This window comes from Embiotoca jacksoni, unplaced genomic scaffold, assembly GCF_022577435.1.
Source record: "Embiotoca jacksoni isolate LCO1_2020_lvr unplaced genomic scaffold, fEmbJac1.0.p SCAF_21, whole genome shotgun sequence".
NCBI lineage: Eukaryota > Metazoa > Chordata > Actinopteri > Embiotocidae > Embiotoca > Embiotoca jacksoni.
The window spans coordinates 2,850,110-2,874,560 of record NW_027185352.1 but is presented as its reverse complement, the minus strand read 5'-3'; the positions used below and the strand labels follow the sequence as shown (position 1 = coordinate 2,874,560).

The following is a 24,451-nucleotide window of genomic DNA, read 5'->3' as shown; positions in this document are numbered from 1 at the left end:
TTGTTTTTTAATCTTATGTGACATTTATCTGAATATCTTTCAGTTTTGGCAGTTGATTGGACAATAAAAGCTATTAAAGAGGGTCAATAGTTAAATGATGGGAAATTGTATTGGCAATGTTTTTTAGAAGATCAAATAATTAACCACTTACAATTTTTGAATTGCTGAAAATGAAGAAATAAATTGATGATGAAAATAAACGTTGGTTGCAGCCCTCAAAGTTGAACTTGTAGAGGTGGGACAGGAGCTTCGTTGGGCCCCTGGTACCAGAAAAAAAAGGAGGCCCATTAATTTTTCCCATTGACGACATTACGCAACTCACAGATGGAGCACTTACACATCATGAATGGGCATGAAACTGCCACAGATTAATCATCAGTGCAAAAGATGAAACTGCATCAGAAAATGTGGCTCTTTGATAAAAAGTCATAGTACAGGCATGTGGACAGAAAAACTTTAGGGGAGATGTTAATTACCATTCCCAAGTTGCTTCTCTTCAAGAGACATTCAATCACCACGCCTAAAACTCTGTGGTATGATCCGCTAATGGCAGGTGGAAGTTGGAGTTGAGATGGTGCTGGGTGGTATGATCAAAAATTTGTATCACTGTATTTTTTAAGATTCTGCCAGTTTCACAGTATGTCAGTGTCTCTTCTTTTTTTTTTCTTTTTTTTTTTACAGGACTGGCTCTTTATATAGGTTTACAGTGGCTTATTATACTGTCAGGACTAAACAGCATATACTATTTCAATGTCACCATGTATACATTGCACACTTGAATAAAGTCTTGGTGTGAATTACTATTATTCTTTCTTTGACCTGGTATTCTGCAAAATACAAAGACATAGAAACAATCTGTCCAGCCTTTCTCTTAGCACGACCATATGTGCCTTGCCTTTGTATACACTTGACAGAGGCGCCCACTCAAGGGTATACTGCCTCTTGGGTTATGCCCCAAGAGGCAGTATACCCTTGAGTGGGCGCCTCTGTCAAGAGTTGTTACCCCCCTTATGGGGGTAACAACTCTTGTCTTCATGTGAACTATACCTGAGGGCAAGAAACTAGAGCACAACAACTTTCCACTAACTACACAAGACCTACCGTTACCGTTTGGGCGGCACGGTGGTGCAGTGGTTAGCACTGTCACCTCGCAGCAAAAAAAAAAAAAGGTTCCGGGTTCGAATCCGGTCCTGGGCCTTTCTGTGCGGAGTTTGCATGTTCTCCCTGTGCTTGCGTGAGTTCTCTCCGGGTTCTCCAGCTTCCTCCCATCATCCAAAAACATGCACCTGAGGTCAGGTTACCTGGCGCCGCGCTAGTGGCAGCCTGCTGCAGCATCTCCCCCCTGAGAGCCCCCCTGCTGTAGTGAAGAAATTTCCCCTTGGGGATTAATAAAGTGTATAAAATCAAAAATCAAAAATAAACATTACTCTGAAGCTGCCTTTCTGGACTGCCTGGAGCAGGACCGTGCTATTTCATAGGTGAATTGTTCTTGCGTATGTAATGTCACTTCATCGGTTGCTTTTCCTATCATATGTTGTGCCTTGAGAAAATGTCTCTTCAAGCAGTGTCTGACCATTTGGCTTTACTGCTTCACTGGTGCTGCTGGTTAACAGCCTCAAAGTAAGTGCATACATTCTTGGTTTTTGAACATGTTCTCTATCGAAGTAGTAGAGTATGTTACTGCTGTTACCACCACTGACGACAACAGTGGCTCGACAAACTTTAAAACCTAAAAACTTACAAACACAGCACCTCTCTCAGGCACAAGTTTATTGTGATGCAACTCTGGTGTCTCTTTCTTCATTCCCCACCTCTCGTTTCTGTTACTGTACTGTCGTGATGGAGCCTCTCCCAGTGAATATACGATTATTAATGTCACAAATTGTTCATGTGTTTGTTGTGTTCCAAAGTGTCTTGCCCCGTTAGTGTTAATTGGTGTGTTATAATGTTCTGACCATTAGTACGTAGTTAATATGGGTTCCCTTCCCAATACATTCTACACAGCAATCAATGGTGATCATTGCAGCAAAATGGAAATCACCTGGAAATAACAAGTATACCAACCAGCATTAAATTGAAACAACTTGTTTTACGATCCCAGAGTCAACACTCTTTTGGTATCTGGGTGAATTTCCTATTAATCCAATAACTGTGGTAATGTGTTTTTTATTTTCTTTCATTAAAGCATTCTGAAATAATGACTACTCCGATTTGCACCTCTGATTGGCTTCTTTTTCATAGCAACAACAGCTGAGCCACATGGATATTCTAGTATTTAGAACCATCCACCAAACACTTACAAAAAGTGATTTCTATGAAAAGAAGTTGACAAAAGTACAACTGGTCATAGCACAATCCAATCTGGTCATTTTGTTAACCTGCTCTATTACAAAGTCTTTTTAGCTTGACCAGGAAAATGCATAATGTAGCACCGTTCTGTGACAACGACAGTTTTAATCAATGCATGGGCAGTAATGTGTTACACATTTGCAGAAGCATTAAAATGCTGCCTGTGCCCAGTGTGCCGAAACTGATCCATTTCAGTAAACATCAAGTGTGCTGATTATTCAGACATGCTGGGATCTCTTTCTGCCGACTATTCAAACTATACATACGACCAGGAAGTGTGTGATTAAGATCTCCAACTCCATGTCCTGTCCTGTGCTTTCAGTTTAGGTGGTGAGGTCCTGGCATTTTCACTTTGGTGAAATAACACTTTAAATAATAAAATGTCTTACTGTCTGACGGCTACCATCCTTTGAAACAATAAATAAAAAATGAATGAGACAAAGAAAGAATTAATGTACGAACTTAAAAAAAAAGAAGAAAATAAAATCAATTAATTTAATAAACTAATTTAATTGAAACTAAATTCAGAACTCCCTCAACAACTTAAGTGTAGTTTTAGATCTTCATGAGGTAGCCCCAACCAGACCCCTGGTTGACAAAGCTGATGGTCAGAGAGACTGGAGGAGTGAGGAAGAGTCTCTTTGTGGACCAGGTTCTCAGACCCCCTGCTTACATCTGACCATCTGCAGAGCTTTGAGGCAGCAGCAGGTTCAAAGAGCAGGAAGTGCCAAGCACTCCTCTACATGTCCAGGCCTTTGAACTTTCCTTGTCAAAGAGCACCTCTGCTCTACTACAAAGTGTTATGGGCTGGACCAGATGGGGGAGCTGGGGACGGTGGGACAGGAAATAAAGGTTGATCTACAAAGGGTGCTATTCCTCCTGTTGTGTCCGAGGCCGGAGGAATAACAGAGGCCGAGGGCAGCTGGTGTGTCAGAGTGATGGTAAAGTCAGGTTTGGTTCTGGTGAGTGTGGAGAGTACACAGGCCTCATTCTCTTTGTTTTTAAATGACCTGGAAGCATTTGACTCCACTAAACTTAATCAATTTGTTGATTGTAGAGGTTTACAAATCAATCTATACCAACCAGAAAAAAACAACTCAACAGTCATTAATATCCCTACCAATACACAACCAAAGATCCAACACAGAATGTGTACAAAATCCAACAAAGATGGATGTTTCTGTCAAAATACAGTCCAAGAAACTCACTATATGTATATGACCTGAACCTCTCCATCGAACTGGCTACATACATAAATCACATGGTTTTTATTCCTCTATTATCTATTATTAACAGTCTTTTTTGTACCTATTTCAAGTAACCTTCTAAGACACACCTGCAACCCTCCTGTGTTAAATTGTTGCCTGACATCGTTACATTGCTTTTGCAGTCAGGCAATCAGGAAGAAGGATCGTTTAATATGCTTGTGGCAACACACATCTTGTTAATAATTTTTTAACAAAGAAACATGAATTATTAGTGCCGCTGCCAAACTCTCACATGGTTCAACAATATTCACAACAAAATATAACCACGGCAATTTGCACTTTTCATAGTGTATGCAGCTGATTGGCTTTGGTATCAAACAAAGGAGAACCTACAACGCACTCATATACCTGCTCAGTGAACATAACTCTCCTATCGAATGAGCTAACCTCTTTGGCAAAGACAAAAGAAATATACCCAATTCTATATCAATTAGGGTGTTGTATTTTCTATTGTGTATAAGTGTCCATTATGATGTGTGTTATTTTGCAATGTGCGTGAGGCCTATGGAATTATTTTCAGATGTACCACCAGCAAATGAATCAGAAAGACTGAATCTTACAAATGACACATTGAAATGTGGGAAAACAAATTTGAAATTGTATTTCATGAAAGAACTTAAATGGGAGTCTATGGAACCAGAGGCTTTTTTCAGATGGACCGCCAGAAAACTAATAAGCAGGAGCGACTTCAGCTAACAACCCATGTACTGGAGACATTTTATTGATGGAGAATTTTAGGAGACTAGTTGAATAGGAGTCTTTGGAGCCAGAGGCTTTTTGGAGCCGACCTCTAGTGGCACTCGGTGGTATCGCAGCTGAAATCACTTCCGCATCAGCCTCATTTTTCAGAGCCGGAAGCTACGAACACTTTTATTTGCAGTCTACGCTATTGATCAGTAGTGTTGAAAAATGAAATTAATCATAACCATTTAAATTTTAACTTATTTTCAACACTACTGATCAATAACAGATATCATTACTTCAGATATCATTGATATATGCTTCGGGTTTGCCTTTTGTTTATTATTTGCTTGGCAACTAAAAGGGTGTTATTTCTGGCATTAATTGGTAGCTTGGGTCTCTGCTGGAACCGCTGGAACCTTCCACTAATCCGCTAATAGTGATGTTGTTGGACTTTCAGGTGACTCACTGTAAAATACCTCCTGTCTGCTAGAGTCTTGAGCTGGAATATAGTTTATTAGAAGCCATTTGTTTTTATAGTCATTCGATGTGGTAACTAGTAAAACTGGCTACAACTTAAGTACAATACTGTGGCACAAGTTCACACATGCACTCTGATTGTTTCAAACTAAAAGTACTTGGTTCAAAATAAAAGTCCTTTAACATTTCATACAAGGTCCAGCCATGAACTAGATTTTGTTTTATCCACAATCATCTGGTGACCCACCAACATGAGGGTCGCAAACAGAGAGTTGAGAATCATTGCGTTACAGAACCGGATATTTAATTAACAGTTGTAATTGTAAAAACACCTATTACAATTTCCAAAGACTCCAAAATGGTTATTTAGTTTGACACACAGTGTGAAAATAGAGGAAATAAGGAAATTCTCACATTGAAGAAGCTGGAACCATTAAAATGTTTTTTTTTCTTGATGAAAGCATTAGATGTTGATTTGTTTGTCAAACTTGCTATCAGTAAATTTTCTGTTTTGTTTAAGCATAAAAATGAGAAAAGATATATTCAGTGGATTTGCATTTCGATATTGTAGGAACTTTTCAAACGGAAATAAAGAAAATTATTCATCAATTTTCTTTTTCTTTAAGTGTTTTCTGAGCTGATTCCGTGAGGTAGAGTGATTGAGCTAAAGACGCATGGGAAAAAAAGAATACATAAAAATGACAAAAAAATACATAACACAATTATGTGCAGCAGTCAGGAACAAAAAGGGAGATAAACTGGAAAAGATCAATGTGAAATATGATAGAAAATCTGAGGCATCTTTGTTTTAAATTGGAGGAACAGGCAAGCAGACATAAATCTGCGGCCTCCCAGGGAAACAGGTTGACTGTCTGCTGTATCGATGTCCCATTGATTCAGGCTTTGTGTCTCACAATCGCCCCCCTCATCTCCTACAGAGCTACTTAATATGTTTGAGGGGCTACAATGCTTCTCATCTGTAAAAGGCAGAGCTTTTCTTTTACCCACACAAGAGGTGGTGTTGGTGGGGAAGAAGGAGAATGGGTCGGCATGGGGTTGCGGGGCGGGGTGGTGCAGCTGCAGCTATGAAGTCTGCCTGGTGGGACCGCAGCTTTATTGGCTGGAAAGGAAGCTGCTGGAGTTGCGAGGGCCTGAGAACTTGGATGAGAGGAAGCTTTTGAAACTTCCCGCATCAGCATTAGAGAGATGAGCAGCGATTCAGCGCTCTCCCAGCCTATACCAACACACGCACATACACACACATAAAACAAGCCTGCATATCCAAGCAAGCAAGCAAACAAACACACACACACACACACACACACACACACACACACACACACACACACACACACACACACACACACACACACACACACACACACATACATAAAACAAGCCTGCATATCCAAGCAAGCAAGCAAGCAAGCAAGCAAACACACACACACACACACACACACACACACACACACACACACACACACACACACACACACACACTTTGGCTTCCTTTTTATCTGCTGGTCCGCAAGATGAGGCTCAACTCTAATTGGTCCTGGGGGAGATTGGCAGGGCAAGGAGAGCAACGACAAGGCCAGATTCTCTGGAGACAAACACCGGGAGGGGGAGTGGCAGGAAGAAAAGGGCCACTGCTCCACAAGTAGAGAGGGGACCGCAATGGCAGAGGGGAAATAAATGAACGAGACAAAAGGCAGATCAAGGGAAAGCACATTCACTCACTAACCGTTGGCTCTACTAATATAGTAAATTCAGTGTGATGTGCAAAATACTTTAGTTTCCTGGAGAAAGTTCAATAAATTCCATCAATTTAAAGCAATATAAGCAAGTGCCTTCAGAATGTCTCCATACTAACCTAATTTCACTTCAGTTTATCTGTGCTTGTCTTGCGTTCCCCTCCCCCTCAGCGTGTCCCAAAGGATACACAGCTATAGATGCAGAGAGAGGCAGAGAGGAGATGGTTCTTGAAGAAGATGAAAGGAATATGTGATTGGAAGTTCTAACCTGCAGCCAGCACCTTCGTCTTTCGCCCTTTCAGCAGTTTCTGCACCCGGCAAAGCTGCAGGTGGTTCTCATGGCACCGGGTATTGTCCTGGATACGCTGGGACACCTCGCACACTGCAGCCACCGCCCCTACAGAAATCACACACACAATAATAAAATGTCACTTTGTAACTCTTTTAACTATATATATATAGATATACAGATATATATATCTATAGATATATATCTATATCTATAGATATATATAGATATAGATATAAATTCATCTTTAGAGCCATAGCAGCAATTTCAGCCATAGAAATAGCCATCTTGTATGAATAAATATCAATAGCATTAATAAGTATCATATGGTATGATACGGCTGATAGATAAGAACGGGTGCAGTGCCAGAACGTTTAAAGTGGAATCTGATCGCAATAAATTTCTATTCTGGGAATGGAGGGAGGTCCATATAATAGACTTCTCTACAAAAACCCATCAATCACAATGAACAATATGTAAAAGTTGTTGGCCCTATATATTTATGTTGAGGATTTTTTAGGTCATTTGTTTAACATAGATCAGTGCAATCACACCTACGTCTCAGAAATACTCATCTTTTTGTACTTTTGATCCTTCACGATCCTCTGAGCAGTTGAACATCCTCAGACATGGTTCTGTTTTTTTGTCCAAATTGAAGACTGGAGACGGCTGAACTTTTGCCATCAGGTTGGCGCCATTAAAACCATGACCGAGTCATCATCTCTCAAATTACCTTTGGCTTAATGATGAAGTCCTTAGACATTAATTATTCAACACAGATTCTTAGTCAAAAATTGTTTTAAATGGTCTCTATAAAGTTTTCACTTGGTATAACGTATGTTATTTGCAAATGGCATTCTTTTTAATTTAATTTGATCTTGGTGGGAGTGGGGGGCAGGGGGAACATTAAGACTGGCCAATGTATGAGTGGCCTTTAGTTGCTCAGAACTCCCCCTGGGTTCATATGTGACCTCACGGACTATCACACGCCTTGCCTTCAGAGTAATCTTTGTTCAAATTTATGAGATGGTTTTGTGACCTTTTCAAGCTTGATGGACATCAATAACTCTTTTTCTGACATCTTTAGAAATCGCCTCTGTCCATGAGAACTTTCACGAACATGTGTTGTGAAGCTCAGGCTTTAATAGATCCCTCTTCTTTAAATAAAATAGGGTGACCACACATACCTGAATATAATCCCATTGACTGAAATCACGACTTTAATTTCACTTTCAAATTAAATGCAACTCGTAGAGGTTCACATACTTTTGCATTCACAGATATGTAATATTAGATGATGTTCCTCAATAAATGAATGACCAGGTATAATATTTGTATCAATTTTTTTTTTTTTTAAATGGGTTCTCTCCATTTTTATTTATAACTTGTGTGAAAATCTGATGATGCTTTCGGTCATATTTATGCAGAAATATAGAAAATCATAAAGGGTTCCCAAACTTTCAAGCACCGTTGTAATTTCTCCTTAAATTCAAGCGAAACAAAATGTATAATTTTTTGGTAAGTGTGTCATAAAAAACAAGTTTAAAATCTGGGATTATTAATGTGGAAATAGAGTGTTTGAAACAATTTCTGTGTTGTACTTGATCGTAAACTATAATGGGAAACACACATTCATCATCTGATACCAAAGATAACAAACTTAAATTTGATTGTTTATAAGACTCGGAATCTGGTAAATCAACTCACATTGTATTTTTTTTTTTATACTGCTTAATTACTGTTCCACACATCACCCACTGTTTAGAACAATGGGGACATGCAAACAAAACCTCCACAAAAAAGGCCCACAGTAATTATCACTACAGCAGATCATGAACAACTAATATGAAACAGGAATAACGCAAAGTTTAGAGAACTGCGGACAACGTCTGACTCATTGGCGAGGTGGTGAATTGAAGACAGATTATAGAAATTAAATGCGAGAGTCATCATTATTCGTATAGTGATGCCACTCACACATGTCACTTCACATCACGTGTCATATCAATGCACTTTATCATAAACCTTCAAACCAGCAGGGTAATTTGTGCTTGTGCTAGTGAGCCATAACTATTCCATAAGCATCTATCAATTGTAAAAGATGGAAGCCAAGTCAAATTTAATCACATTTTGTGGTCAGCTGTGGAGTGCACAGAAGCACAGCCTTTTCCCAACATCAGGCGCAAATATACTTAGTCCTTTTCACCTTAAACATTTGTAACAGATTAAACAATCATAACCAGTTGTAGAATTCCAAGACAACGTGAAATAGCATTAAAGAATTGCCGAAAAGAGTGTCAATAGTTTTTAATAACTTGTAATAACAGTAAGTAGGTAAAAGTAAGTACGTTTATTTAATATAGTACCTTTCACAGACGAAGTCACAACGTGCTTCACAACAGAAATAACAGCAGAATACAACAATATTAAAAGCAGCCTACGATCACAGCAGCACAACAGCAGACCGTAGATATCAAGAGGTGAGACGACGCCCAATCTGGAAAGATATGTCTTAAGACGTCTTTTGAAGGCGTCAGCTGACACTGCCAAACGTACGTTGAGGGGAAGAGTTGGAGAACACGTTTCCAAAGCAATCCCCTTTAGTTTTCAAATGGGTGTGCAGGACAGCCAGTAAGCCCTGATCAGAAGACATAAGAGACCTACTGGTGGTATAATGATGCAGCAATATGCATATTTATCACCCAGCACGAGTTTTCATATTGTTTTTGTGTGTAAAAGCTCTGCAACACTGTGTCAAACACACAGAGTGCAGCGCACTGGAGACACCACCGTCGCCGCCACACACTCGGGTGTTCGTTGGTGACAGCCCGGGTGGACCCCACCAGGAACAGACAGGTACTGTCCTGTTCAATGAACATTCACTGCAGCAGCAACATGTTGCCACTCGCTGCATTTAGTTTTGTTTGTGCCCCTACTGCTGAGGCCACAAAACTAAATGTTATTTTTCTAACCACCTGATCCAAGCACTTCTATTTCTGTGTCAAACATTCCTTTTCCTGGTCTTGCTCTTCGTTGTTGCCACGATTCACCATAAAGAAGCACAGCTCAGCAGGCTCATCTCGATGCATCAACATGGGCAGTTTTATAAGTCTGATAAGTTTTTGGTATATACCATATTCAGGTTTTGTGTACATGTACACGTTTCGTTTGGAACCTATGTGCTGTTTTATAAATGAGGCCCCTGGTGCTCACGAGTTTAACATGACAACAAACAGACGTGTACATACACATGTGCATATAGTGTATATACACATCACAAGGCTCAGCGCTGCCTGAATGCATTAGTCAAAGCAGAGTCACTGTGTGGCGTCGTGTTCTTTGAAGTTTAGTGTGGAATGGAAATGAAAAGGAGATCACCGGGGAATTCACTCGCCTCTCTGTTCCCTCTCCACCTGTGGCCACAGTCTCACTCAGGGGAAGCATGTTTGTCATTTACCCATCACTCCACTGTGGCATGTCCACCCAGTCATGTTTCCACCAGCTCAGAGGACCTTACACTGACTTACATTCATTTCCTGGAGACCTATTCCAACCCCAAACATATCGACCATTTGCGTGATCCTAATCTTACCGCCCCTCCTTAAACCAGGTCTTCATAGTAAAATGTAATGATTCATAGCAACACGGAGACTCGCTTTGTGTCCCCAAAACAGCGGCTGGTCCCCACAATGTGAATATGTAAGCAGATTTATGTCCCCTCAAAAGTTTGCATCGACTCATAATGGTGACACAGATGTTGCACAAATGCCAGTGGTCATTTCATATCTGTGCTACTTTAGTTTATCTTCTGTATCTTGTTACAGTTAATTCAGGAAACATAAATTTAGATGAGGAAATCTTGTGATTGCAATAAAGAATGCAAATTCAAACAATCTTCGTAATATTTGCAGGTGCTTGCAATTTTCCAGAATTTCTGTAATTTCTCAGCAAAAAAGACAATGAGTAGAAGCTCTGCTGTGAGAATTGCAGTGAGCCTTTCTAACAATTTTTTTTAAAAATATATAATTTACCAGCAATTTAATTGTAACCAGTTGCAGTTACCAAGAAAACCAATAGTAATTCAATTACAGTTACTATTCAAAATGTTGGTAATTAAAAAGGGGGTTACATCCAAATTGATCATTTATTAATTTTGGTAAAAGACTTAAGCTATTTTTCACATAATTATATGAAGAATGTAACATTCATTGTGTTGCTTTGCATCTGTCCTCTGTGCTGGAATTGCTTCTGTCCACGTCTGAGGCCTGTACTATGAAGCAAGTTCAACATATCCAGGTTTCCATTATCTGGTTTAACTAAACCTAACAAACAACATCACGCCAAGCGGTCACACAAAGCTGCTGATCAACGAGCAAAGTCGACCCAGATTTTCCCAATCCAGCCACGAGCGCGTTCACATAAAAGTGGAGTTGTTAAAAATCATTGACTGCGTAAATGTGCCAGTTAAAACACTTCTAATATCACTGGCCCTTCATTTGGGCAGAAGTACATTCCATTAAATGAATGTGTTGCTTAGATGTATCAGAATCTGATTTACTGCCAAGTATGCAATAAATTTGTCTTGGTGTTGTGGTGCAAAACAATGGAAATCTAAAGTATAGGAGAAGAATCAAGTAATGAGAAAAAAATACAACTAATGCAAAAGACAAGTGGTATACAAATAACATTTCACAATAAAGTAGCAAAATGTAGCCTACTTTAGTGTAAATGTATACTATTTAAATAATATGTGTAATGTGCAGTGTAGTACTACTGTAGTACAAATAGCCTGCTAATTATTGTGTTAATGTAATGTCCTGTAGGTATGATCAGTTCACAGATGTGGAACAGCAGATTATAGAGTTTAATATGATGTGTATTTATGGCATGTATGACAGTTGTTGTCTTATCCTTTCAGCTGCACCCCTGATGATGTCAAACATACTGGGGGGCAAATAAGAAATAAATATAAAAATATAATTCAAAGCGGTAGGTAGTGCTTCAATTGGTCTCTGTTGTAGGATGAAATCTGTGAACAAAAACACAACGAAATAAAATCTATATCTCATTAAAAATGGTCAGAAGAAGTTTGTCAGTGTTCTATAATCGATGGTGCCATTTTTTTTACCAAGAGAATTGATTGGTTCGTAGGCGGTTAATATGTTTTGATCTGTTATCTTAAGCTAAACCTGCTCCTGAGCAGGTTAGGTTTGCAGAACAAGTTATCGTGGCGATGTATCCCGGTAAGAAGTGAACCAGCTTCAGTTTGTTGTACTAAAAAAACCCAGTTAAGCCAGAAGTTACTGCGCTTACCACAAATCCTGGTTCACAGTACAGGCCTCTGGCCCCATTCATATTGCAGTATGTGCTCAAATTTTAACCATTGCTTGGATTGGTTTTAAATTCACACCACCTCTCGTCTGCCAATCAAACTAATGTGTATGCTCCAAGCAACCACGCCAGAATGGTTGGCCATGTGGTCGAGACAAAGAGGTACAGTTGTTTTTGAAACCCTGGAACAGGTCATTGAAAAAAAAACATTTCCTTCCACCTGAAAAGGGATGAAATTAAAAAAATATTTCTCACGTACACTTGCACTCCTTGGTATGTCATAGAGTAAAACAAAGAAAGTGTTAAAAAAAAAAATACATATAAATTGCTTTCTCTACAGAGAGATGCTAACAGGGCCTTAGCAGATTTGTTGGTACCCCCAGAAAAATAACTCGATTATTGTGGCATTTTAAACAAGCAATATTGGGCATGTAGGAGCTCTTTCAGTATCAAAATTCCTCCACTGATGTACATACAATTAATACAAACCCAGCGGGTTGCTGAAAAGGGGAAACACTGCTCATATGATTTTGTGGTTCAGGCATTTTTCACATTGAGAAACAAAATAAATTCTAATGAATTAAATATATCACCTTCGTCAATGTCCAAATTTGATTCGTTTTTTTAAATGTCTCAAAAGTCTTACAGATGAGAGCATGGTTTCTCTTCTTTTAGTTTAAAGAGATCTTTAAAGTTACAAGTTACTAGACAATATTCACCTTTTCTTACTAAAAATGTGACAAAGAGATAAATTCAGCAGGATAATATGCAGCTAAAGAAAACAACTTTGCAATGCTCTCTATTTTATGTGTAATCGAGATACTGATTTCATTTTGATCAATATATTGGTCGACCTCTAATTTTGGTGGAACGGAGAGACCAGCTTAGTAAGTCAACCAGCTTTGGGGCATCCTGGTGGCCTCGACCTCCAGACACCCAGCAGCGACTGTACCAACCCCAGTTCATGTATAGACAGAGACCTTTGATGCATCCCATTCCCTCGTCTCTCTACCGGTCATTTCCTTACTACTGACTTTTCAACTAAGTCAAGGGCTTTAATCAAAATTTTAAGATTTGAAAATCGAGACTAAATACATTAAAATGCTATACTTGTGGTAATACAATAAAATCACTTGCACCCTACCAAATGCTGCATCAGTGCACTGACATACGCAAGCGAGGTGGCTGGAATCCATATTTTTGGAGGCCTGATTTTGCTTGATTTCATCAGTGAGCTGCTGCAGAAAACTGAACCGAACTAGGCAAATTGAAACATCCAAACAGTCCCGAGTGGGCCTGACAGTCTGCTGAGTGGATCAGGCTGGGGCTGTGTGTTGAGTATGAATGTGTGTGTAGGGGTGCCTAACCATGTCCATTTTAATTAGAGGGATCCTGGTCTCTACCACGGGGGCCTCTTGTAGTCCATAATGCATTGCACTCCTGGAAGTGCGATGAGCTGTCAGTCTGTAATTGTATGCGGACAACAGCAGGCCCCAACAAACGCAGTTCATTTAGTGAAATGTCCCCCAGTTTATCAAACCATCCCAGCTAAGTGCAGCTGGTTGAATTGATAGCATAACACAAATACTAGCTCATGTTTAGTGCTGTCACTCTTCTCTTTATTTGTCATGTTTCGCATGTTCATATGCAAAGAGAGTATGTGCGTTGTGCACCAGTCTATGTAGGCACCAAGTTTTTGTTGGTCAATATCTTTCCGCTGCTTCAGGATTGCAAAACGGCAACGATGCACCTGCCCACACTTCATTTTAAGGTGCCCAGATGGGTGCAAGTACATTTATTATTTAAACAACGTGGGCACTGGACGAGCTGTGTCGGTCTGAAAACAGCAAAGACGCTAGTATTGTGCTTGGCAGTGCTTTGCTCCAGGTCCAAGATAGATTCTTCCCATTTCCCATTTGGTCAGATTGTGACTTGGTGACAAACTTGGGTGACAACCTTGAAACTGTGGTTGATTAAATAAATCTTCTGGGCCATCGGGTTTGAAGATGTGTATGAAGCATCCACATGTTGGAATGTGTAGCTTCTTTGCAGCAACATCCTCATTCAAAGCATTGTTTACAACTATGTAGATTACCAGAATCAAATTTGGTGGCCAAATTGTTTTTCAAAGTCCTCATTATAAACAATATAGGGATATGAGAAAATATCAATAAAGTAGAGAATGATCTCTTCTGATACTATAGAGATTTAAACAATTTTGAAATAACAGTTGACATGCAAGATATACTAGTACTTTGACTTTTGCATTTATTACATGGCCGATGATAAATGAAAACCCCACTGTCCGGATTGCATTAAAAAAACAAAACACTTTTTCCCCTCAGATTGTATACATATGATGTTTTTTATACTTTGCCAGTTTTTCTAAAATTTGATTACAAAAATTGCCATATATCGCCTTGCTGAGTATTGCAACATATTAGAATGCATCAAATTGTAACCCCTCTATCATAAAACATTTCATATCAAAAGATTCTTGCCAATACACAACCCTTGTACATTTACAGTTTTGCACTGTAGATATTTAGACTGTCAGCCATCACGCAACACACGATATCCTCCGAAACCCACTGAGCCTAAACAAGAAGAAGAAGAGGACCTGCAGCAGAAGATGTGGAACCCTCAGAGCCCTGATCTTAATATTGTGCAGTCAGTCTGGGATTACATGATGAGACAGAAGACACTGACAGCCTAAATTAACAAAGCAACTATGGCAAGTTCTCCAAAAACAATCTACCTACCAAGTACCCTGGAAAAACTGTGTACTGATTTGAGTTTAGTTTTTTGTCTGCTTACAGCAGTGTACCAATATTTAGCAGTGGTGATTATTTTGAACAGTTTTGAAAGGAACTAATAAGGGGTGTTGAAAAAGGTTTACATTAGGAATTATGGGTCATTTTTGTTATTTAGTTTGGAGGCTTTCTCTGTACCTTAGCTTGCTCACTGTAAGCATTTTTCCACAAAAACCTTTATTCACAGAACATCAAAACTGTACTGAACAACGTAAATCCATCACTGATGAGTTTTCTGTCAACTAATCACACATCTGTTCGCAAGTAAATCATTTTTCCACAAACTACCTTTTTTACGTTGTACAAAGCTTTAAAGTCTTTGCCCCAGAACAAATAGGCAAATCATCAAAATAGACAGAAGCATCCAATTATTGTGTGCCAGCCATAATAATTGCTGTAAACATTTAAAACTACATCATTAACGTGTCCAAAATAACAACAAACAGATGGATTCTAATTTCAAGCTCAACTTTCCTGCTTTTGTTCTGAGCAGTGAAACTCAGCGGATGAACTCGATCCTCAGGGCGACTTGTCTTCACTAAAATAATCATGGCCTAATTGGCTCGCTTAACTTCACAACAATTACAATGTAAACCAAGCAAGGCATCCGTGTAGACTTTCTCCCTTTGTTGTACGTGTTTGGAATATTTTCCATTGCCTGCTTTAGAAAAACAACAACTCCTAATTACAGTATTCTTGAGCTGAGTTCTGGCCGAGGCATTAATAATACATCTAGCCTATTAGACATTCCAAAGACATCGTCCATTTCTTACAGCTCTTTATTCCATTTACTCCCTATTTAGATAGCATTTGACCATGGGACGGGGACTGTTAACTTCTTCTGTTAAATCTCTGACTGAGTTGGAAAGTTGCTTCCAGTCAGGTCAGACTTGGTAATGGTTACCACGGCGAAGACTGAGGCTAATGAAAACTCCTGAAGCACTGCAATTACAACAATTAAATCCAGCCTGAATGCACTGTGAGGCAAAAAGAGAAGCTTGGGGGAAAAAAAGAGAGACAAAGAAGTAAAAAAGAAAACCGAGACAGAGCAGCACAACAAGAGAAAACAACAACAATGCCTCTTGTGATTCAATCTGCTAGTTTGCTTAATCAGATACAATATGATTTGTCTGGAATTTCTTTTTTAAACAATTCCCTTTACAATACAACCAGGCTGACTACAGGAAGTTTTCCTACACACACACACACACACACACACACACACACACACACACACACACACACACACAATAAAGTGCAGTGGAGTTTAAAAAAAGGATCTCTAATGAGAAGAGGAAGAAGCGATGGTGGGGTACAGTCAGATATGTACCTTCATCTTAGAGTCAGAGGCTGTTTTAATTTGTAAGCAAAGGCAGCACACCAGCAATGAGATTTTAATTGATACACATAAATAATTCCTTGTGTACATTCGCACTTGAGTCAGATTTGCTGTTTATTTGACGTTTGAAATTAGTCATTATCGAGATTTGTGTTGATGTTGAAGATTTTATTTATTAATATAGCTCCTGCTTAATATCCTCTGATCCGCTCCCAATTAATTATGTCAAAATCTACATCAAACTAGAACTTACACGCATATTGAGCTTTGCCTTGCTTTCATTTCTCTGCTCGGCAAGTGCTGCTGTGACAATAACAACAAATGAGGAATGAAAGGCAAAGAGAGCACTTTCCTTTGTTCCTCAAATGAAGATAATGAGGGCTGTCTTTCACTTCCACAGAGTCTGGTGTGATGAAAGTCTTCACAGGTTGTTGTTTTTTTCCTGCTGTTGGAGGACTAGCCTCAGATACAGCGTTGCTTCACTCCCTGTGCTCCAAAGTGCTTTTCACATGTAGCAAGTGTTCCACTTTGAGTAAGCCGAAAGTATTTTTGTCTGGTGATGTAAAGCACATCATCACAATTATCACTTGTTGTTAGGATGCTGCCGCTGACAAAACCCACCAATAGTGACGGAGTGTTAGAGGAAGATGTGACAACATCAACCTCAGCTTCACGTGCATGTGCAGCTCCAGACACATCGCCCCACCAGATATTTTCTTTGAAATGCAACAAAATGATGACTGTGGCAGCAGCATGATTTGAAAAGACACTTACTTGAAAGCTGCTCAAACTCTGGGTTGTCTGAACTTGTGTTGGCGGCCAAATCGTCTAGGAAATGCTTATACCTGTGAGAAAAATAGAAAATAAACAGGGTCACTGCGTGCTCGTTGTCCAATAATATTACCTGAAGAAGGAAACAACGATAAACACTTGGTAAAAGAGTGAAACAGGCTATTCCTTCCCCTCCAACATTAGTCATGTAGCCCCGCTATTATCACAGCGACAGCTAATGCTGAGCACTGACTGGATACAGTCAAGAAAAAGACCAGAACATGTATGCAGTCAGATTTAAGCTCCTGACTAAGATGGAGAGGACAGGTTTTGCTTTGAAGTGATGTTGATGGTGACAAATACTGACAGATACAGCTGCAACCATGAAAAGACAGACAGCTACACTGGTTTTACTCGTTTCCTCCTCAGACTGACTGACTAGATAGTGAACAAATGAAACATTGACTATTATTCCATCTGGGGTTTAAAAATGATGAGTGAGTCACGGTCTGCAAGAAACCGCTAAGAAAATAGACCTCAACATTTGAATCTATAATTTATGATAATTGCAGAAAATAGCACTTTCAAATTAAAATTTACCCTGCAATAAGAATTGAGTAATTTAGGTTTATGAATTCTTTTGATGGATAATCAGTCATGGACAGTCTCCTCATTCTCCCTACAAACTCTATTAACACAGTCGTATCCCAGAGACCTTGTTCACTACAGGTGAAACAGTAAATGCATCCATCCCAAAATGTTGGGTACAGTAAGATTGATATTTGTTTTTTGGTCCTATGAACCAAATATTTTCTACCAAACAGACTCCATTTCACTTGTTTTCTTAATAAGTGTTGGAAAAGTGCAAGTTCAAGGACACCTGGTCTAAAAGAGGATCATTTTGACATTCCTGGATGTGTGACTCAAATTGCGTGTGGCTAATACAGACCTTGATCATTTGACAAGATCTCAACTATGAATATTAGGCTTTCCCAGTAACTTACATTGACACTTAACAAAGAGTGGAGGTTCATTACGCGAACATTATTGTTCAACCAAAAGTTGAGGATGCCTCTCCAAACACAGGCTCAGATATATAAAGTCACTGACATCACATTTGCATGTCACACAGCTTGACTGCGCTATAACATTCATTTGTATATATGCCTGTTGTGCCTTTCCCTTATAAATGAGCATGAGTTGTAGTCGTCCAGGAATTGACAAGTTCCCTGGATATCACTAATCTCTCACTAATGACAAATGGATGAGTGGGAGTGAAAGCTAAATATACAGTCTGATTATGATGACATAAAAAGAAAAGGCAAAAAATGTCAAATTTAAAAGATGCAATCAATTTGTGGTAAATGAGGTACCTTATTGTCACAAATTTAGTCTCCATCTAATGTAACAGTTGGGAGGAGCATCAGCTTCCTCAGAAATCTTTATCCTTTTAACTAGGATGATGTGACCTTGAAGTGCATTGACAGTTGACATTGATTTCCGCTGTGTCTGTCTCGGTCTTTGGAGCCCTCCCTTTGTCTAGTCTGAGCTTGTTTTAGAGACATAGTGGTGCCACTGAGAGAGGCCATTAGTGTTGATAGCAGACTACACATTATTGCTATTGGTGCATTTGGTGGCCTGAGTGGGATGAGACATGTGTTGGTGAATGACAACAGTGTAATGTGAGAGTATTGGTATGTAATGTGTAGAAAACATAACACTAGGCTGATTCTTTAAGTTATGTAACTGCACTATATTTACACCCAGCATATTTCTTTTTTTTTTTTTGCGTTTCCAAAGTCTGAGTGTGTAAAATCATCCACGATATAGTGCCTTAAAAATGCTTGCAACAGATTAAATAAAAAGTGTTGAACTTTAGCAGCAATGCTCTTCTTTGAGGATAAATACATTTGAGCAGTGGCAGTAAAACCTGAAAGATTTCATACACTGATAAAGTTGGTGTGACGGCATCTATTAGGGCTGGGTAAAAAATGTTGATACTTTTACGGAACCAACTGAATTAGTTTGGGAGTACCAAGCATCGAAAGATGTCTCACAATACGTCACAATATCCATACTAACACGTTTTCGTTTTGCTCCATTTACACGTGAGTGAATTCTAAGCGAGAAAATTCATCAGCAGCTGTGTGTAAAACTGTCAAAAAAGCTTCTTCCATAGGGTAGAGTGTTGGATGATTATGTAACACTTTGTCCAACTCGTCGCAAAATGGAAAAAAATGTCTTGTGCCTTCCAAACTAGCTAGTGCTGTGTTTGGATTTAACATATGGAAGCTTTAAAAGTTAGATTTTATGTTGGCATTGCTGCGATTGGAGCCATTTTCTTCCGTCTTCCTAGTACCGGTAATACCACTGTTCATACACTGTAGCCCAAGCACTGGCATAGTATGGTGCAGATAGGTTTGGTTAAGCCAGACTACCCTCCCACAGACAGCTCAGCCAGCCACTGTCAGTCAAACGCACCCTGTGGCCCAACCAGTTCCCTTCTCTGTGCATCTGCTTCAAAGCACCCAGGGGTGATTTCAGACGGCCATATGGCACCAATATTGGATGGGCGTGATCTTCTGGCCCTCAGGCAGCACTGCATTAGAAACGACCAGAATTTTGGTGGAAATCTCTGCATGGGCTCTGAAACACTTGCAAAAACCATCGTCTGTGAACACAGTTCATCGCTGCATCCACAAATGCAGGTTAAAACTCTCCAAAGAAGAAACCAGATAGAAACATGATCCAGAAACACCACCTTATTTGGGTTTCAAGTTCATTTAAGATACACTGGGGCAAAGTGGGAAACTGTCCTGTCCTGTGGTATGAAAAATCCAAAATTGTAAGTCTTTTTGGAAAACATGGACCCCAAATTTTCCAGGCTAAAGAGAACAGGGGCCAACCATTTTGTGATCAGCACACATTTCAAAAGCCAGAATCTGTGATGGTATAGGGATGCTTTAGTGCACATGGCATGGCTGCACATCTGGGAAGACACAATTAATGTTAACGATATATTCAGGTTTTGTAGCAACATATGCTGCCACCCAGACAATGTCTCTTTCAGGGAAGGCCTTGCTTTTTTCTGCAAAACCATGCCAAACCTCATTCTGCATGTTTCCCAACAGCATGGCTCCGTAGAAGAAGAGTCCGGGTACTAAACTGTCCTGACCGCAGTCCAGACCTGTCACCCATTGAAAACATTTGGCGCATCATGAAATTAAAAATATGACAAAGATCCCGAACTGTTGAGCAGCTGAAATCATATATGTCAGGCAAGAATGGGACAACATTTCACTTTAAAAACTCCAGAAACTGGCTTCGTTAAAAGAAGAGGTGAAGCAACACAGTGGTAAACATGCCCATGTCCCAACCTTTTTGAAACATGTTGCTAGCATCAAATTTTAAAAAATGAGCATATATTTTTCATAAAACGATAAGATTTCTCAGTTTTAAGTTGTTTTTGGTCCATTTTCTATTAAATGAGTTTACATAATTTGTAAATCATCGCATTCTGGTTTTATTTACATTCTACACAACAGCCTAGCTGTTTATTTGGAAACAGGGTTGTATGTTTTGTACTTTTTTCCCCCCGACAATTATGTAACTCCATACGCTATAAAAAAGTGAGTTAATCTGGTCAAGTCTTCGTATGCTGCTCTTCTATTAATTTGCATGTGCTAAACTATAGAACAGCAGGTTAGTACAGTGGTAGATCTGTGGGAGGAAGGGAAGAAGGAGGAGGAGAGGAGGAGAAGGAGGGGGGGAAGCATTGCCTCTGTAGTTGGATAACTCATTGGAAAGGAAACAAAAGCCAAAAAAGCTCCAGTTCAGCCTTCTTCAATTAAGAGACACTTAAATAGAGAAATAATTTCACTTCTTTCTCTTATGTCTCATCTTGTAATAACAAACACATTACAGGCATTATTAGCAATGGATGCCCTCATTCTTATTAAGGAGTGGAGATGGAAATCGAATTAAAGCAACTGTGTAACAAAAAGGGAACACCCTAATGAGCATTATTACGGCACATTTCATATAATGTCAATGGAACTCTCGTTTAGCTGCCCTGTCCCGCTCATTAGCAGCAAAGCAAAGATAATGAGACAAAAACATAATCAGAATCACATTCAGCAGTTCCGATATTCTAATGAAGAATGCAGCTTTAAAAGGCATGTGCTGGTGAGGGATGCGCCTGCTGTTGCCGTTACAGGCTTTTTTTTTCCCACTCTCTCCTGGCAGATATGTCAGGTCATTTGGGCATTTGCACATGTCAGTAAAGAAGAAAAAGAGATGGAGGAAATATCTAATTATTTTTCTTGCCATACATGTATTAAGGATTCAAATTTGTAATTAAGAGACAAGAGGCGCTGGCAGGCTTCTGGGTAATTACCTAACTTTAATAGCTTAAAAGGAAAGAAATGCATATCTGTAGAAAATACAGACTAGAGATACTCCACTGTCTAAACTTGAGCAATTGAAATGTGATATGAAGTGACTGTGAAGAGTGTCTCATCATTCTCTGGTTACTAGGGATTTATTTAGAAAGACTGGAACTCTGAATAAATGTAAACATTAAAAACCACTTTTCGGTCAAACAGCTGTGCTGCTGTCAACTGAGTCAACTTAAATCATTTTGAAAATTGGAATCAGACATTTTCAAGAGAGTATTTCGCAGGTAAATAATTCGGACTGACCTGTGAACCTTTATGAATTCCTGTTATTTCCAGCCCCCAATTCAAACCCGAAGTTGTCGTTCAAAGTACTTGAGACTTTGCTTTCTCTGGTGCCATTGTACAGAGAACGCCACAGGAAAACAGCATGGCAGAGTTTACAAACCCACTTTTGCCCAAAAATCTGATAATGCCTTATAAGTGTGACAGAAATAGAGAAGGATGATGGAAATGTGTTGTGGGAGTCTGATATGCTATAATGGTAAATGGACTGAGATATAATAAGTATAAGTATAAGTATAAGTATACAATCAGAAAAGCAAATTTGGATTACCGTATGGCTAAGCATTTCTATAACGTGCACAACAGCAATCCTGACAGCCTCGTGGTTGAAGGCCTCGAGACCATTAAAGCACGGAGCATTCGGGGAGGTGATGACTGAAATTATTATTGCAGAGAACGAAATTTGATATATACCAAATACAGGCCACAGTCCAGCCAGGATTAAATGAAGAAATTGATTTGAGTCTTTTTTTGTAGTTGTTCAAGAGCATGTAGCCCTAGGTTTCTTCTACAAAGAGTTGCTTGAGTTCAGTATGTATACTGTCTGTTGTCTTGCGTTTTCTTCTGTGTTCCGAGTATGCGTCTACACATTTTGTGGAGACATCTAGCGGCCAATACTTTGTATCAGTCACCTAAAGGATGACCTGCTGTATCCTCTGATCCACAGCTGCCAACTTCACCATCAGATTAACTGCAGACGACACAAAATTGTGCACTGTGGAGTCATAGCAAAAACCCAGTGTAGGCTCTCATCACATCATGGCAACACTTTACCAGGTGAAAAATACAATAAAACAAATATCGTGACGAAAAAGTTTTTGGTCGAACGACCCAACAGTAGTTCTAACCAAAATAAATTAAAGTATACGCTGGTCATATCAAATGCTGATCATATGGCATGATGCTTCCTCCCGAGTTATGGAGCTGTGGAGAGACTACCTACCTCCCAAGCCTAGAATATTTCAACCATGCACTTTGGACTTACACAACACTAATGATTCAGAATAACAACCTTTTTTTTATATTCTTATTGGTCAGTTTGATTATGAAGAGCTCATATTCAATGTTCAGAATCTTTCCTCCTCAGCTTTGAAGTGTTGTCTCTGCGTTCAGGGTCCATACAATCAACAAATGATTCGTGACAAAACAGTCTCACACCATAACTAAGGCACTTTGTCTCATCGCCAGGAACACTTCAAACTTGGCAATGAACTGAAGGGTGAATTGACAGACAATATAACACAAATTATTAACCAAAATACCACTCTGTACCTGCAGAGGAGCCACTTATCTTTCAGAATTCTTTCACCAAACTAATATAAACTTGAACCCTGTGTTGGAAAACCTCACCGTGTTCAGCTGCTGGAGATGATGGCACTACGCACATAAAGCAGTCAATTTGAAATCCTACCTTGACAAGTGAAAGACAAAATCAAGCGTGTGCCTGTGTAGCACACATCTACACACCTCTCAATGCTTAGCAAATACGACAATGACCCTGAGACTTCTGGAGTTGTACAGCCTTTACATAGAGCATGCTAGCTCTCCACAATAAGCCGACCACTGGGCCATTCTCTAAATGGTATGTGGCTTAGAGTAGATATAGCCCAAGGCCTCCAATTGCTGCCATCTCTGAGAGGTGCATCTTTATTATTGAAACAAACATGGCCAATGCAGCCACAGAAGGCTTCTATTCACTGCCACAATCAACTCGAGACCCCATCACTGTCATAATGGTGAGCTCAGTGGGGAGGATGCTGATGACTGCTCCAGCCAGCTCTACTGAATGCCACTAAATAAAGCCAATGATTTTATTCCTCCCTGAGCAGCAACATAAGTATCCACCCTCCAGGCCCTGCTTGCTATCCATTATCCTTGAATTGTCATAAGTGACAACAATTTCCTGCCATTCCCAGCTACGGAGCCTAAGCAAGGTAAGGTACGAGCCATGGATGATGATCTTGCCCTTGCCACTTGAAATCATCACACAATTAGACATATCACTCGAGTCTTCTGAGATTTCCAGAGAACGACAGACAAATCAATGATGATGATGGGAAAATAGAGAAAAAGGCAGAATGAGAGAGAAATGAGCCGGAGAGAATGAGGCTGACTAATAGTATGTCAAATACAGCAGTGGTCAGGATGCGAATATGGGAGATATGATACTTTTTTTCCCTATTGGTTAATATTTTCTTGTAAAGGAAATATTTCAAGGACATGTTCAGTGACACCGACACAAATACATACTATAATTTTTGTGGAATTGACGTTGCATTCACACGATGCTATGAATAGGAAGAGCAGGAAAACCACACATTACACTGACTTAGTCAATATTACATTCTCATACTATTCCAAGGTTACCCCTATTGCCAGCCTCAGCGTCACTAGGGGGAGAACAAAAATCAATTCACTTAAGTATTGCAATTCTTTTCCACACTGATTCGTGAATCAATATCTAATTTATTATTTACACCGAGAAAGTGTTATAACTACTAGTTGCTAACAGCAATTTTGGCAGCTAGGTTGCCTGTTAGCGTCGACACACAAATCAGAAAGCTGTTTGTTGAAACTTCAGCTGGAAGTCACAGGTTTCCCATGGACAGAGAATAAATCCTCAAATTTTACAGTGCT

General features: G+C 39.5%; 1 protein-coding gene across 1 annotated transcript in view; it reads right to left on the bottom strand.

Annotated features, from left to right (window-relative positions):
• Nucleotides 1-24,451, bottom strand: part of arhgef39 (Rho guanine nucleotide exchange factor (GEF) 39) — a 64,405-nt gene that overhangs the window by 21,316 nt on the left and 18,638 nt on the right. The window contains exons 5-6 of the mRNA XM_069156404.1: nucleotides 17,079-17,149; nucleotides 6,801-6,929 (exon numbers count right to left, since the gene is read on the bottom strand). Coding sequence (XP_069012505.1) covers nucleotides 6,801-6,929; nucleotides 17,079-17,149 — 200 coding nt within the window. The remainder of the gene's footprint in view (nucleotides 1-6,800; nucleotides 6,930-17,078; nucleotides 17,150-24,451) is intronic.